Here is a 15,015-nt window from a genome sequence, read left to right on the forward strand (position 1 = left end):
AACAAGCTGTCATGACAGAGGTCCCACTTTACTCAGGGAACCTAGTCTTGGTTCTGTACCTCGCAGCCCACCCCAACTGATCCCTGGGCTACTGGACATATCTGAAAAAGCACTATTTAAATGGGGGTTATCATGATGATGTGTGTGAGGACAAATAGTCCATTTGCTTTAAAATGATTGACCCTGATCAATGCAAATCACTTAACCCCAGCTGCCTCATCCTGGGTCATCTCCAGTCATTCTGAGGAATACCAGGTCTTTGGATTCAGATGGCTCTGGAGGAGAAGTGAGGTTGGTGACCTGCACAACCCTCCCTCACTCAAAATATATGTTACAGGGCTATTACAAGGAGTGATTGTGGAAAAAAAAGGTAGGGTGTCTTGCAAATTTTAAAATGAATTATACATAATATTCACTTTCAATTATCATGTAATGTAAGGGAAGTGACTGCATAGATAACCAATAAATTACATTTTTAAAATTTCTGATTTTGTTTGGAATGTGTTGCATTCTTTCTTTTTTCAACAGATTTACTGACTTCCTTCTGAAAACACTTAGTCTATTATTTAAATAGAACTTCCTGCCTTGCAGAGATAGGCTGATGATCACAGCTGTGGAAGGGACTGTCCCAAAGCATTCTGGGTGAAAGCGGGAAAGACAAAATTGGAAATGTACAGATGATTTCTTGATATGAAGTACAGAACACTTTATATTTATTTTGGTTAATTTCTACCCATAAATTTTGTCTGTTGCAATCTTTCTGTGAATTCTTTCATCCATCACATCAGCTATCAGTCCCATGACATCTATGTCTTTATTGGAGTTGTTGGTGCACATGGTGAACTTGAAGTCTCAAGGACAGACCCATGCAGCATACAACTTAAGGCCTATTAATTCATGGATCCATTAATCCTCACTTTGACTACCCAAGGTACTATGAACTATTTTGTGCATACCCTTAATCTGTCTGCCCTCCATCTTGTTCACAGAAGTATCATAAGAGACTGTCAAATACCTTACTGAGATCAAGATAGTCTATGGCCATGGCCAATACTGATGGGGCATTCCACCTTAGGGAATTAGCACAGAGAGGATTGATGACCTTGTCCTTACCTGTCTGAGGACACCCTGGAGCTCCTTGTTTGACCACATGTCAGAGAGAAGGAGTCGGGCAGCTTCTGCAGCTTTTGGTGAACTATTGGGCAGGGGATAAAAGAAGTGATTCATGAGCGGACAGTCATTCAGTCATGGGATGGAGCATTCATTCTTCCTCCCCTCCTTTTCCCCAAATAATTCCAATACACAGAAACAGTTCAACCATTGTGCTTGGGAAACCTGAAGAGTTTCTTAGGTCTACAGGGAGAACAAGCCTTGGCAACGAGAATCACCAGGACACTATCTGCTTTACTAATGAGAGTCAGTAAGTTTAGTGCCCTAATCTAGCCCTTTGGCTCCATACATGTCCACCCTCAAGTGGTGGAAGCATTTTCCCACTCCTGACATTAGTGTCCCATGGTACCTCAGCAGGCTCCCACCTCATATACTTGAGAGTCCCAAAGAACCAAACGTTTCCCCAAACTCTCTTTCTCTGTGAGAGACAATGGGTTGTAGTTGAAAACCTGTTGGGATTAGCATCAGGAGAGACCTAAATTTGTATAGCACATCTAACACTTATTGACTGTGTGACCTTTCGTAAGTCATTTAGTTGCACTGAGCCTCAATGTTCTCATCTGTAAAAATAGTCATATAGCATAATGTCTTTAGTTTCTACCTCCAGGGCTACTGGGCGAATCAGAAGAGAATGTATACAGAGGCTCTGCAAAACTTACAGCATTATATAAATGTCAGATTTTTTTTTTCTTACCAACCACTCTTACACTGGTCAATTTTCTTACATCTCTCCGAAGTACTCAGACTTCAAACTGGATCTAGCTCCTGGGAAGCAGTCTATGATTTCCCTATTTTTTCTGATTTTTCTACCTATATGCTTCTCAGTCTTCTTTGCTGGATCTTTATCTAAGTCATGTCCACTAACTGGTTATCTTCCGAGGGTCTGTGCCTATTCTTCTTTTTTTTTTCCTTCTATATACTAATTTTCTTGGTGATCTCATCATCTCCCATTGATTCAATAAACTCCTCTATGTGGATGCTTTTCATTTCCATTTTCACAGCCCTAATCTCTCTGCTGACCTCCAGTCTCACGTCTCTAATGATCTACTGGACATCTTGAACTAGATATCCCACAGATATCTTAGGTCAACATATCCCCTTATCTCCCATCCCAACCTCTCCCCTTTCTAACTGCCCTGTTACTATAATGAATAACACCATCCTCACAGTCATCCAGGCTGATAATGTAACTGTCATCCTAGACTTCTCTCTCTCTCTCTCTCTCTCTCTCTCTCTCTCTCTCTCTCTCTCTCTCTCTCTCTCTCTCTTCCATATGTCCAATATAATATCAAGTACTGTTCTTTCTGCCTTCACAATATCTCTCATATATGTCCTCATCCTTCCTCAAACACAGATGCCACCTGAATGGAGGCCATCATCACCTCACTCCTGGACTACTGTTACAGCTTTCTGGTGGGTCTCCCTGCCTCAAGTCTTCCCCCACTCTAAGCCATCCTTCACTCAGCTACCAAAGTCATCTTCCTAAAGAGAAATTTTGACCTTGCCACTTTTCTCCTCAACAAACTCCAGTGCTTCTCTATGACCTCCAGGATCAAATATAAAATCCTCTGCTCTGCTTTTAAGGTCCTTCACAACCTGGTTCCTCTCCACCTTTCCAATTCTCTCCTTTCTTTCCCTCCAAGTATGCTTTGATCCAGTGACAGTGGCCTCCTGGCTCTTCCTCAAACAGGACATGCCATCTCCTTATTCTGGGCATTTTTACAGATCATTCCTCATGCCTAAGATGTTCTCCTTATCTCTGCTTTCTGACTTCCTTGAGGTCTCAACTCAAATCCTACCTTCTGCAAGAGACCTACCCCATCCTGTTTAATGCTACTGATAGAATGAGATGATATCTCTCAAAGAACTTAGTATGGCACCAGCAAATAGGCAATACTATATAAATGCTGAAATGAATTTCTATCCTTAAACATTTGCCTAAACCATTACAGACTCCTGAGATTTCTGCAGTGCTACATGCCTGCCACTCCTTTAGGGGTTCACAAGACTCTATAAAGCCTCTAGAATGTAGAAGTAGAACAGCCAAACAAGACCATCCTTAATCCATGAAGATAAAGATCAGTCTTTACTTTTTTCCAAATCAAACCTTCTTACCAAAAAAAAAAAATGCCTTCTAAGACTAGCTAACATTTATATAGGCACTCTGTAAAATGCTTTACAAATATTATCCTATTTGATCCTCCCAACAACCCAGGGAGGTAGGTGGTAGTATTATATTCATTTTGCAGATGAAGAAACTGAGGCAGTCAGCAGTTAAGTGACTTGCCCAGGGTCACAATGCAAGTAAGTTTCTGAGGTCAGATTTCAACTCACATCTTCCTAGCTCCAGGTTCAATGTTCTATCCACTCTGCAATATAGCTGTCTTCTGCTAGTCTATGCTCATTCTTAAATCTTTTGATAAAACCTGATCCAGAATTATTCCCCTTCAGTGGCAAGATCGACAGGGAGAGAGGAGTGGAATCTAGGGGAAAAGAGTTGAACTCCAGTGTCTTCTCTCCTATCACTGACTGGTGAGTCTGTCTGCTCTTCTTTGGAGAAAGGCATGAGATGTCTACATTCAGAGTCCCCTGTCTCCCTCTCCTTGAGACTGACCTCCCCCTATTCCTGCCCACACTTTCCTTACCCACTCCGGCACATGTTGACCACATTGTTCAACATGCTGCTAGTGAAGTGCTGCTTTGCCATCTGGGGCAATGAGGTCATCAGGTTCCTCATGGTGTAGCAAGCAGATGACATGATGTCCCCTGAGTTGCTGGTGTTGCCCGTCTGGCTAGAGAGGAGACGAGTCATCTCTGGGAATATTTGGTTCCCTTTAAGAGAAAGGGGTGAGAGGACAGATTCAGGACCCAGGAACATCAGTAAGTTATAGGATGAGATCTTTAGCTTCAACATTATGGTCCTGACCTTCCATCATTTGGGTGTCAGGAGGCATGGGGCTTGGAGCTTGAAAGACCTATATTTGAATCCTAGCTGTGCCTCTTAGGACTCATGTGACCTTGAGTAAGTTATTCAATCTCTGTGGGCCTTTGTATTCTCATTTACAGAAGGGGAGGGTTGGACTGAAAACCCTTGTAGCTCCCACTGGACTCCATCAGAAACCATCAAAACTCATGTATATCACTAAATTCCTATACCATTCAACCATAATCTTCTGCTGCTCTACAATGACTTCCTGGCTTGGACTCAGTGATCTGGCCAACTTTCCCCTTATCATCCCATCCTGAGGACTTTTCCCTTGGTCTTACATTTCCTTTGTCATTTCATTCCATGATATACACACATAGAAGGTGCTTAATAAATGATTGCTGAAATGAATTTCTATCTCCAAACACTTGCCAAAGCCAATACAGACCTCTGAGATTCATGCACCAAGGAACTGATGGAAATCTATGCTTATTAGCAATATTTTTGGGAAGCCCAATGCTGAAAAGAGATTAGGGAGATGATTCAGGAGGGAAGCCCCTGAAGAACACCTCTTACCCATTACTTTGTGCAGCACAGGATGTCGAGACATATTACTCAGGAGGGATGCTCCAGATCTGACCACATCAGAGTTGCTTGATTGGAGAAGGCGGGCAATTTGAGGCAAACCTTTTTCCTTCTGTCCAATCATCTGGCTCATGGCACTGGACATCTAGGAAAGAAATGTAGACCAATCACTTGTCTTGTGGATTCCAGGAAAGATAATACTACTCTTGATTATCTATGTTACTAAGTACTAAAATACTTTAAAGAATCATGATTTATGAGAGTGGGTGTTTTCTCCATCTGCAAACACAGATTATAATCTCTCAATGCCTTACTAAATTGTCTTCATGATTTCCTATGGTTGAAAACTTTCAGCACCTTGTGGTCAACCTTTTGGAGTCTTTGAACTTGGCTAGCTTCGTCCTCCAATAACAGACATATCATCTATCACTAGACCCAAATTCACAACCTTTCCAGATTGATCTTTTTACCAGAGATGTATTGTTGAACATTAAAGCTGATAGATAAGAAAGAACTTTGAAAAGAATAAACATGTATTCCAGCATAAAAGATTATTGTTGTACCAAAGCATCTAAAGCATAGTAAATACTCAATTGAGTACTTGTTGGATTGAACCAGTTTAGGCCATATTGGACATAGTTCCAGAACCCAGAATATTTATCCTGTAGAATTAGCAAAGTAATCCTTGGTACTCATAACATCATTGGTAAGTGGGTGGGCAGCAGATAAAATACAGTAGGGAAGAGTGGATTCTTCCAAACCTCCATAAAATTAAACAGACTCAAATCTCAGAAAAGGAACCTTAATCTTCCAGTAGAGAAACTCCATTAAATTGGGCCCTCTTGGACAACAAAATTGCCCCCATCCCAGTTTCAGAAGTGTATACACTGTGACCAAAGAAAACCAAAGAATTAACATACATTTTAGAAGGGAATGGAAGAGGGATAAATGAGAAAAGAAAGTAGGTATTGAGAGAGCAAACAGAATGAGAGAGAGAGGAAGGGAGGGAGGAAGAGGTGGTAGTGGAGACAGGGAAGCTGGAAGTGGCTATTCCTCTCACCAATCCTTTGCTGGCAGTGAGGTTCTGCAGGGCACCAGCACAAGCCTCCAGGGTGGCATCTTTCTTGCTCTTGCCCATGAGGTTCAGATAAGTGCGAATGGCATCAGAGTGGTAGAGCCAGTTACTTCCCTTGGGTTTGGTCTCCTCCTCAGGCAAAGGCAGGTCATAGTTGTTATTCTAAAGGACAAATGGAAAATCATTAGGAAGGCTCTGCTAAGAAGCCCTGAACCCAGCTTCTTCTGAATGTTTCCAACTGATCTCAGTATGTCTCCCATCCACTTATCCCTGTCCCTATACCTGGTTGGACTACCATGATAAGAGAGAGCGACAGAGAGACAGAGACAGAGAGAACAGAAGTCAACTTGGCAGGCAGAGGCAGCCTGACTGGGCTGCCTCCTCAAAGTTTAGGGGACTCTGATAAGTCCTTGGGTTTTTTCCAATTTCTGTTCAAGCCGAGTAAATCCAACTGAAAAGGGCCAGAACTTGACTCAATGATCCTGACAACAGTAGGGAACAAGTGGATTCTTTCAAATCCTCATAAAATGCATACTCTGAGAACAGTCACTGAGATCAGCTTGTATGTCTTGAAAAGCATGGTCTGTCACTAGCCATTTGGCTACAGTCTTCAGTCCAGGGAACTGAAGGCATGGGTTTGCTTGCTGGTCCCAACTCCTGGTGATTATTTTATTTCCCAAGTCAGTCATATTAAACTCAGGTTTCCCTTGAGTAGCAGGGCATCTGAGCTGACTTGAAGCCCAGATGTCATAAATGGATGACTGCCATACTAGGTCTTCATTTGAGAAGTCTTTCTCCACTCATATCTCAAATAGTCCTATATCCCTCCCTCCTTCTGACTTGAGTGGTTCTCAACCTGGAGTCAATGAATTTGGGCTTTTTTAATATTTTGAAAAGTATTTGGTAACTACATTTCAATATAATTAGTTTTCTTTATAATCCTATATATTTTATTTTATGCATTAAAAATATTCTGAGAAGGGATCCATAGGCTTCCCCAGAATGTTCTGATACCAAAAAAAAAAAAAAATAAGGGGAAAACTGGGGATCAGTAGTTGGTTAGAAAAGAGTAAAGTGATGACCCCAAAGCACACATTATACTATCTTTTTCTAAAAGCAATGTAGAGAAAAAAGCAAAAGCAAAAAACACCTGAAGCATGTGGGCACCATCCCCTGGAACCAAGTAAGGGCTTTGGGAAGGAAGCGGGGAGATTGGGAAGATTACAACAAAGTCTAAGATCTTGTTCTATGAGTTGAGCATTGAGTGCCATCTCAGCAGTGTGGTAGTGTGTCCCAGAGTCCTGACATATGACCTCCCATTTTCCCCTCAGCCAAGCCCATCCCTGAGGGTTTGCCCCACTTGGCTCTCCTGGGCTACCCAAGCAGGAGAAGGGGATTCTCACCATCATCTTTTCATTCCTGTTGCTGAAGCAGCCTGTGGAAGACTTGTCAGTAAATGTATTGCGGTTGTTATACTCCAGCTGGCTATAGCGGGTGGGCACCTCAGCATCCAGTCGGTAAGACAGATTGTGCAGGATACACATGCAGTTCTCCACAGACTGAAAGGTAAACAAGAGCACAGAGGTCTGACTTCCCTGCTCACATGCTTCCACCAAAAGAACTGATCATCCAGACCAGGACAGGTTCAGGGTAATAGAATGACTGTCCTAGACAGTGCCTGAGAGTAGGGCTAGTGGGTCATCACAACCATTCTCTAGCCCTGCACCAGCTATGGGTAACAATGATAATCTCAATATCCAAAGATCCGAGGGCCATGTCTTCTGGCTTTGGAATTCATTATAATAGCTCTCATTTCTATAGTACTTTACAGCTTATAAAATCTTTCCTCAAAAAACCTGTGAGGCAAATAGTACATGTGAACATCATTACCTCCATTCTACAGATGAGAAAACCAAAATTCAGAAAAGTGAAGAATTTTGCCCTTAGTCACGTGGCTATAAAACTGCAAATTAGATGCTTATAATATCACAGGTTCATAGCTCTGGAGCTGTAAGGGACCATAGGGGCCATCTAATCCAATCCTTTTGTTTTGCAGATGAGAAAACTGAGGCCCAGGGAGGCTAAGTCACTTGTTCAAAACCATGAAGACAGCAGGTATCAAAGGTAGGATTTGAACCCAGGTTCTTAAGAACCCAACGCTCTTTTCACAGTCAATTGTATTTATTTGATGAGAGTAGGGGAAAAGTGGCAGGGGGCAGGAGAATGGCAACATTCCACTCAATCCTGGTCCAAGCTAATGTTAGAATTAGGTGGTACTATTGAGCCTAGGATTACATATTTGAAGGGAATATGTCTCAGAGAGGAGAAATACCATATGGAAAACTGAGAGAGGGCCATAAATAACCATGGGAATGCCTTTCCTCCTAAAGCTGCATCTTCACTGTCTACTTTGGTGGTTCCAAAAAGAAATCACTCTCTGGTTTGTCACTGCTATTCAGAAATCCATAAAGGTCTCCACCTTGCCAGTGTGACAGCCCTTCTCCTATCATCTAGGTGACTCCCAAAGCTCAGCTCCTCTACGCTTTGTTTCCATGGGCCAAAACATCATTGAGATAGAAAGAACCAATGGAATCCATTAGCCCAGACTTGGCCATCACTCTCCACTAGTCTTCACTTCTTCACTGTCTTTGGGCCTCTATTAACCTAGCCCACATACCTAGAAGGCCCTGGACAAACTTCATGGTTGACTTGGCTGTTGAGATGGGAACTGTTCAAATGTAGGCGCCAAAGCTGATACTCCATTCTCGGGCTCTATGACTTGACACTGAGGCTGGGTTTGTTGAGAAAGAGAAGGGCAATCTCTGGGTATGTAGGGAGCTCTGGGAAGGAGGTAGAAGACCCGAATCTAAAAGAACTGGGCTCTTACCTTGTCGTCACAGCGACTGGCTGCCACACAGTTCTGGACATAGGCTATAAGAGAATCAATCAGCCCTGGGTAGTTACGCATAGTCTGGCGTCCAGCATCAGCTGAGCTCAGGTTCCTGAAAGAAAAGAGGAGCATTAAGGAGAGGAATAGGAGAGGAGAAATGGAGTAGAGAGGAGAGAATGTAGAAAAAATGGAGACAAGAAAGAATTTATTCATTCCGAAGCATTTCTTAAGACCTTTTATATGCAAGGTACTGTACTTAGGTTCAGGACACAAAGACCAAAAATCGTAAAGTAACTCCCCTGAAGGAGCTTACATTCTATGGAGGAGATACAGTACACACACTGCCAAGTCCATATACAACACATTCAAAGTAAATACAAGGTGATTTCAATCAAGAGAACCCCACAACTGGAAGGATCAGGAAAGGCCCCATTAGAAATGTCACCTTAGCTAAGCCTAGAAGAATGGGCAATTCCAAGAGAGAGAAAAGAAAGGAGGAAAACCAGGCAGGGACAGCCTTACGTTTTATCCCAGATACAGATGGAATGAGGTGTGCTGAAGCCAGTTTGTGGTAGTTTTCAAGAACCAATTGTAAATTTTCAGCGTGAGCATTTATTTCCCAGAAGTCAGCAAAAAGCTACAAATCAGGGCTTGATGTATTGGATTGCTGGCCATCTAGGCTTAACAAAGTGATGAATAAAATGCTAATGATGCAGATTAAATTTAAAAGTGTGCCATACATACTTTTTTTTGGAGAATGAATAGTTAAACATGTCCCTGTATATAGGTGACCAAAAGTAGGCCAGTATGGTTAAAGCACAGAATGAATGAAGTGGAATAAAATTGGTCAGGAAAGAGATTGGAACCAGGTTGTTAAAAGATCTAAATACCTGACGGAGGAGTTTGTATTTATTTTATCCTAGAGGCAATAGAGAGCCATTCATTCATTCCTTCATTTATTCATTTAATAAGCATTTATTAAGGTCTACTGTGTGCCAGGCACTTGGAGTATAAAGTCAAAAACAAAAGTCTTTGTCCTCACAAAGTTTATCTTCTCTTGAGAGGATAATAACATGTACACACATAAGTAAATACAAAGCCTTAGATGCTTCTTGAGCAGAAGAGTGCTGTAGGAATATCAGTTTGACAGCTGATGGATTGGAGAAGGGAGAGACTAGAACCAGGACCAATCACGGGACCATTGTCATTGTCCAGGTTGAATTAGGGTCGTGGTTACATGAATGGAGAAAAGGAGGGGAAAGAGGGTGAATGGGTAGGAAACCAAAGGAGACTAATGGAGGATGAGAAGGAATGAAGACAGGAAATAAAGGAATAAAGGAAGTAAGACAGGGTGAGGAATGAGGGGAAGGAACATGTTGGAGAAGAGAGAATAGGGGAAGACAGGAGGAGAAGAAAAAAGAAAGGACAAAGAAATAGAAAGGAAAGAATAAACAATGGAATGACTAGCCACCATCCTGTGCTGGAAGAGGCTGAGAAACGGCCTCACTTGAACTTTGTCTCAGTGCCATCTTCTCTGACCCACTTTCTGCCCACTCACTCCTCATGCCCATGATCTTACAACCTTCTCACTGAGTGCCGTAGTTGGCACCCCACACAAGCCACCCACAACACATCTGCCCCCCTAGTAGGTATGCCCTTCATAGAGGTCTAAAAGCTCCCTGCTTCTCAGTGTTTCTTCTCTTGGGGGCACCTTCCTCTGGTGCAGGAGGACACAGATTAAGTGGCTGTTGGCCAGAGACCTGATCCACCTCCCCATTCAATACTGTCAAGCAGGCAAATGTGTTTTCCCAGCTGCCACTTTAGGCAGGTTCCCAAGCAATCTGGGCCCATCTGCCTGAGGTGGGTGGGGCTGCTCTTCTCCCCCTCCAGCAACTCCATAAAGGCCTTAATTATGGCTTTTTCATCTCCAAGCCTTACTATGCCTCAGCAGGCTATGGGACAGGTGGTCTATTGGAGAGGCTATAAGGAGAACCAACAAGTTGAGACAAAGAATCACATGCCAAGAAACTTTTTCTGGTCTCCCCAAGTAACTTGCGAGTTCCTTCAGTGGAAATTATTTAGAATTATATGATGTTACCAAAACTAGGTAGCTCAGTGGATAGAATGCTGAAGATAGAATGCTGAGCCTGAAGCCAAGAAGACCTGAGTTCAAATCCAACCTCAGACATTTACTAGCTATGTGACCCTAGGCAAGTCACTTAACCCTGTTTACCTCAATTCCCTCATCTATAAAATGAGCTGGAGAAGGAAGTGGCAAAGCACTCTATTATCTTTGCCAAAAAAATACCAAATGGGTCATGAAGAGTCAGACACAACTAAAATGACAGTACAACAATAGCTAAAAGTGTTCATCTCCTGTGATCCCTTTGATCCCTTACTACTCCCAGCATACATATATTCAAAAAGGTCAAAGACTGAAAGTCCCCAAATATATAAAAATATTTATAACAGTACTTTTGTAACAAAACCAAACAATACACTGGAAGTAGAGTGGGTGCCTGTGTATTGGAAAATGGCTGGATAAACCATAGTGAAGTGAAGGAATCTTATTGCATCATAAGAAGTAATGAACAGGAAGAATTCAGAATCACATGGAAAGGTTTATATAAACTGATACTGAATAAACGTAGTAAAATCAATAGATCAATATACATAATGACTGCGATGATAAGAATAACAGTATCTCTAAAGGGCAGAATGTACAACGCAAGGATCAATCTTGGTTCCAGAGAACAGATGATAAGATATACCTCTTTCCTTTCAATAGAGAGCCCTCAGTAGAGAGGAGGGCATCTACAGATGCAGAATGTTGCATACGGTGTTAGATGAAGTCTTTGCATTGGTTGGTTTTGTTTTAACTATTTTGATTTATTTTAGAGGAAAAATCCTGTAGAAGAAAAAGCTTCTGCAGTGACTATAGGAAAAATAAAGAGTAGCCATAAATCCTTTTTTTCTTTAAGAAGAAAGCCTCCTAGTGGAAAAGATTAAACCATTGAAACAAGGTACAGATGTTAAATGGGGTCCTACGCTTCTCTGAGTACCCCAGTGAGTGGCACAATATTTGCTGTTACATAATGCTCACGCCCAGATTCCAGCACCCAACAGCTCTTACTGAAACCACCTTCTACCCTAGCCACACCCTGGTTTGGAACTTGGCAGTTTGGGTATAGACATGGTCTTTGAGCCAATCTATATAACACACTGGCCTAAGGCTGGGAGTGACTCATTAGCAGAAGCTTTTATGCAGGGAAATTCTCTTTAACTAGCACAGGAGCGCATTTCAATGAATAAAGGAAGGGAAAAAAAGAAAAACAATAATTGAATTAGAACATTAAGACATGGGTACAAGTGCTGGCTCTTGGATATGGAAACATACATGTGCATACACATGCTGCACTGTAATAAATGATGAATATGGAATGTAAGGAACTTGTAACATATGTACCGAATGATGAATATATATGAACATGTAATACATGTAAGAAACAAATACAAATGAACATGTAAGAAAGGATGAATATGGAATGTGATGAACATGTAACATGTACTAAATGATGAATATAAATGAACATACTATACATGTAAGAAATGATGAGTATAAAGAATTCAGAAGAATGGCAGAAGATTCCATGAATTGATGCTGAAGGAAATTATCGGAATATAGACACACACATGTATTTTTCATATGGGTGTTGTGTATGAATAATGATAAAAACAAAATTAAATCAAACCAAAATTGGCTCCAAAGAAGAGAATAAGACATCGCAGCCCCTATCTTTTCTGCAGAACTAGGGGACTCTGCAGACGTGTGTAGTCTATATGCCGCCAGACAAAGATTATGTGTTGGTTAATTTTATTATATTGTTTTTCTGTTTTTTCATTTTTTTAAAACTTTGTTACATTTAGGTGATGTAAAACTAGATAATATCAATAAAAATAAACTTATAAAAATAAAATGGTCTTTTGATTTCTCTGTCTCAGAGAGGACCCACAGACTGAGGTGAGCCAAAGCTGGGTTGGTCTATGCTGTGCCAAGGTCAGGTAGAAGGGAAAGGCCAACTTTTCTCACCTCAGACAGCCAGTGGCATTGAAGAAAACTTCCGGGTCCACCACTTCCCTGGATATATTGCTGTTGCCATCACACCAGCCAGAGAAGGGGATGATAACCCGATCGGTCAGAACAGGGAGAGCTTCATTAATGAGTTCTTGCTTCAGCTCATCGGTGGAAGACAGATTCCAGAGCAGCCCTAAAAAAAGAGGGGTCCCCTTTTAGCCACAGCCCCTTGATGCCAAGCTTCAGGAAGAGTTCACCAGTCCATCTTCCTGCCTATTTCTAACGTTTTCTATAATAAATTCTCTACGACGTACCTGACAAGTGGTCATCTAACCTTTACTTTAAGACTTCCAGTGATGGGAAGCTCACTACCTCACAAAGTATCCCATTGCACTTTCAGATCATTCTAACTGTAAAGAAAGTTCTTATCTAAAAATATTAACTCTCATCTATTCCCAGCCAAATGAATAGATAGATCACTTCCCAAGGAACATAGTACCTCATTGGTCCTTGGGTGTACAGCTTCCCTCCCTAACTAGACTACAAGTTCCTGGAGAATATAATTTTTGTTTTAGGTTCTTTATCTTATACAGCATGGGAAGCAGTGTTGCACAGTGGATAGAGTTTGGGGCTTTGAGTAAGGAGACCTGGGTTCAAATTCAGCCATGTTTTAGCTATGTGACCATAAGCAAATCATAATTTCTCAGAGCTTCCTTCTCCTCCTCTGTAAAATGGGCATAACAATTTCCTTTCAGGACTGTTGTGAGGAAAACACTCAGCAAACTTTAACACAAATGTAAGTTAGTGTTAGCTCAGGGCTGAGCATGTAGTAGGAGTCAAAAGATATGCTGACTGAGTGACTATTTCGACCATGCATTTTGGCACTTAATAATATTCAATCTGATACTGCTCTTTAATTATTTCCTGTCTCTAAGGCTGGTGTCCAGCTGGATTTTAAGTACCTTTGAGGCAGAGACACTTTTTTTTATTACTACTGTTGTTAAGCAATATTAATAATGAAATAAAATAATGTAATTAATAACATAATAATGGCTCTTGTTGGTTTACACTTTTAAGGTTTGCAAAGTGTTATTTCTACAGGATGCCTGAGAGGTCAATTTTTACTTGCCCTCCCCCTCAAATAAGGCAAGTATTATTATCCTTATTTTACAAATGAGGAAACTGAGGTATATGGCATCCACAGCAAGTTCTGTGAATGTAATAGGATTCTGGTAATATTTATTGAATTAAATTGCTCTACCAGACATACTCTTTCACCATCTGCCTGCTAAACCCTGCCTTTTGTTCAGGTGACCCCCATACACCCTGCTTCCACAACCCAGTCTACAGCCTTACATCTTGGCAACTTCAGCCAAACTTTGCCTTAGGTCCTAAGTCGAGTGTGTCCCATCAACCACTAACTCAAACACAAGTGAACCCATGTCTGTTTCTTTTTCATTTCTCCCCGTTGCCCCTCATTTTGCCTGGGAGGCCAACTCTAATCTCTTTTCTGTATCACAGTCTCTCATTTCATTTCTCCAAGTTAAGCATCCTCAGTGCCTTCAGCACATCTTTATACTGTGTATAAAGCATATAAAGCGTAGCATCTACAGATGGACGCTCTCCACCTTATTAACGCCTTTTAAAAACGTGGCATCCTAAGCCAAACACAAAGCTACACATCATCTGACCAGGGGATGGGGGGGGGGGGGTTGTTTATTGTTGTTCTGTCTGTCCTTTGTTTTCAAAGAGAACCATAACATTGCAACTAACCTTCTTTGTGGAAGCTAAACCTCGCTCAGTGCATCCTAAGATCTCACTAGCTTTGTGGGTTGCCCTAATACACTGTTATTTCATATCAAGCTCACAGTCTACTAAAAACTCCTTTTCAGATGACTGTTGTCTAGTCTCCCCTCTCCCATGTCATACTGAAGGGGATTTTTTAATCCATGTGTGAGACGTGGGTGCCACATCATACCAGTCACTCACCATTCCTTACTCTCTCACTCTCTTTATTCTAAAATGCATTTGCCCTTGACATGTGTACAATGTCAATATTAAAGCTGATTTGTCTCTGTTTTCTACAAGCTCACCTCCTCTAAAGGATTTGTCTTAGGCTATCAGCTACCAGAGGGTACGTGATATGTCTATGTAACTTGCTCTATGAGCAGCTAGGTGGCACAGTGGATAAAGCATTGAACCCAGAATCAGAAAGACCTGATTTCAAATGTGACCTCAGACACTTATTAGCTGTTCAACCCTGGGCAAGTCACTTGACTCTGTTTTCTCTTCTG

The 15,015-nt window shown here is 41.5% G+C and overlaps 1 protein-coding gene and 1 long non-coding RNA gene across 3 annotated transcripts in view; one reads left to right on the forward strand and one right to left on the reverse strand.

Annotated features, from left to right (window-relative positions):
- Positions 1-12,742, forward strand: part of LOC140529519 (uncharacterized) — a 39,011-nt gene extending 26,269 nt beyond the window's left edge. The window contains exons 2-3 of the long non-coding RNA XR_011975577.1: positions 7,813-7,880; positions 12,649-12,742. This is a non-coding gene — a long non-coding RNA (uncharacterized lncRNA). The remainder of the gene's footprint in view (positions 1-7,812; positions 7,881-12,648) is intronic.
- The window catches only part of PKP1 (plakophilin 1), a 77,625-nt gene that overhangs the window by 6,482 nt on the left and 56,128 nt on the right, over positions 1-15,015 (reverse strand). For both annotated transcript variants that reach the window (XM_072648230.1, XM_072648231.1), the window contains exons 6-12: positions 12,737-12,914; positions 8,644-8,758; positions 7,160-7,315; positions 5,742-5,918; positions 4,673-4,826; positions 3,816-4,002; positions 1,114-1,195 (exon numbers count right to left, since the gene is read on the reverse strand). In XM_072648230.1, the coding sequence (XP_072504331.1) occupies positions 1,114-1,195; positions 3,816-4,002; positions 4,673-4,826; positions 5,742-5,918; positions 7,160-7,315; positions 8,644-8,758; positions 12,737-12,914 (1,049 nt within the window). The remainder of the gene's footprint in view (positions 1-1,113; positions 1,196-3,815; positions 4,003-4,672; positions 4,827-5,741; positions 5,919-7,159; positions 7,316-8,643; positions 8,759-12,736; positions 12,915-15,015) is intronic.

The sequence above is a fragment of the Notamacropus eugenii genome, chromosome 2 (assembly GCF_028372415.1).
Source record: "Notamacropus eugenii isolate mMacEug1 chromosome 2, mMacEug1.pri_v2, whole genome shotgun sequence".
In the NCBI taxonomy this organism is placed as follows: Eukaryota; Metazoa; Chordata; class Mammalia; order Diprotodontia; family Macropodidae; genus Notamacropus; species Notamacropus eugenii.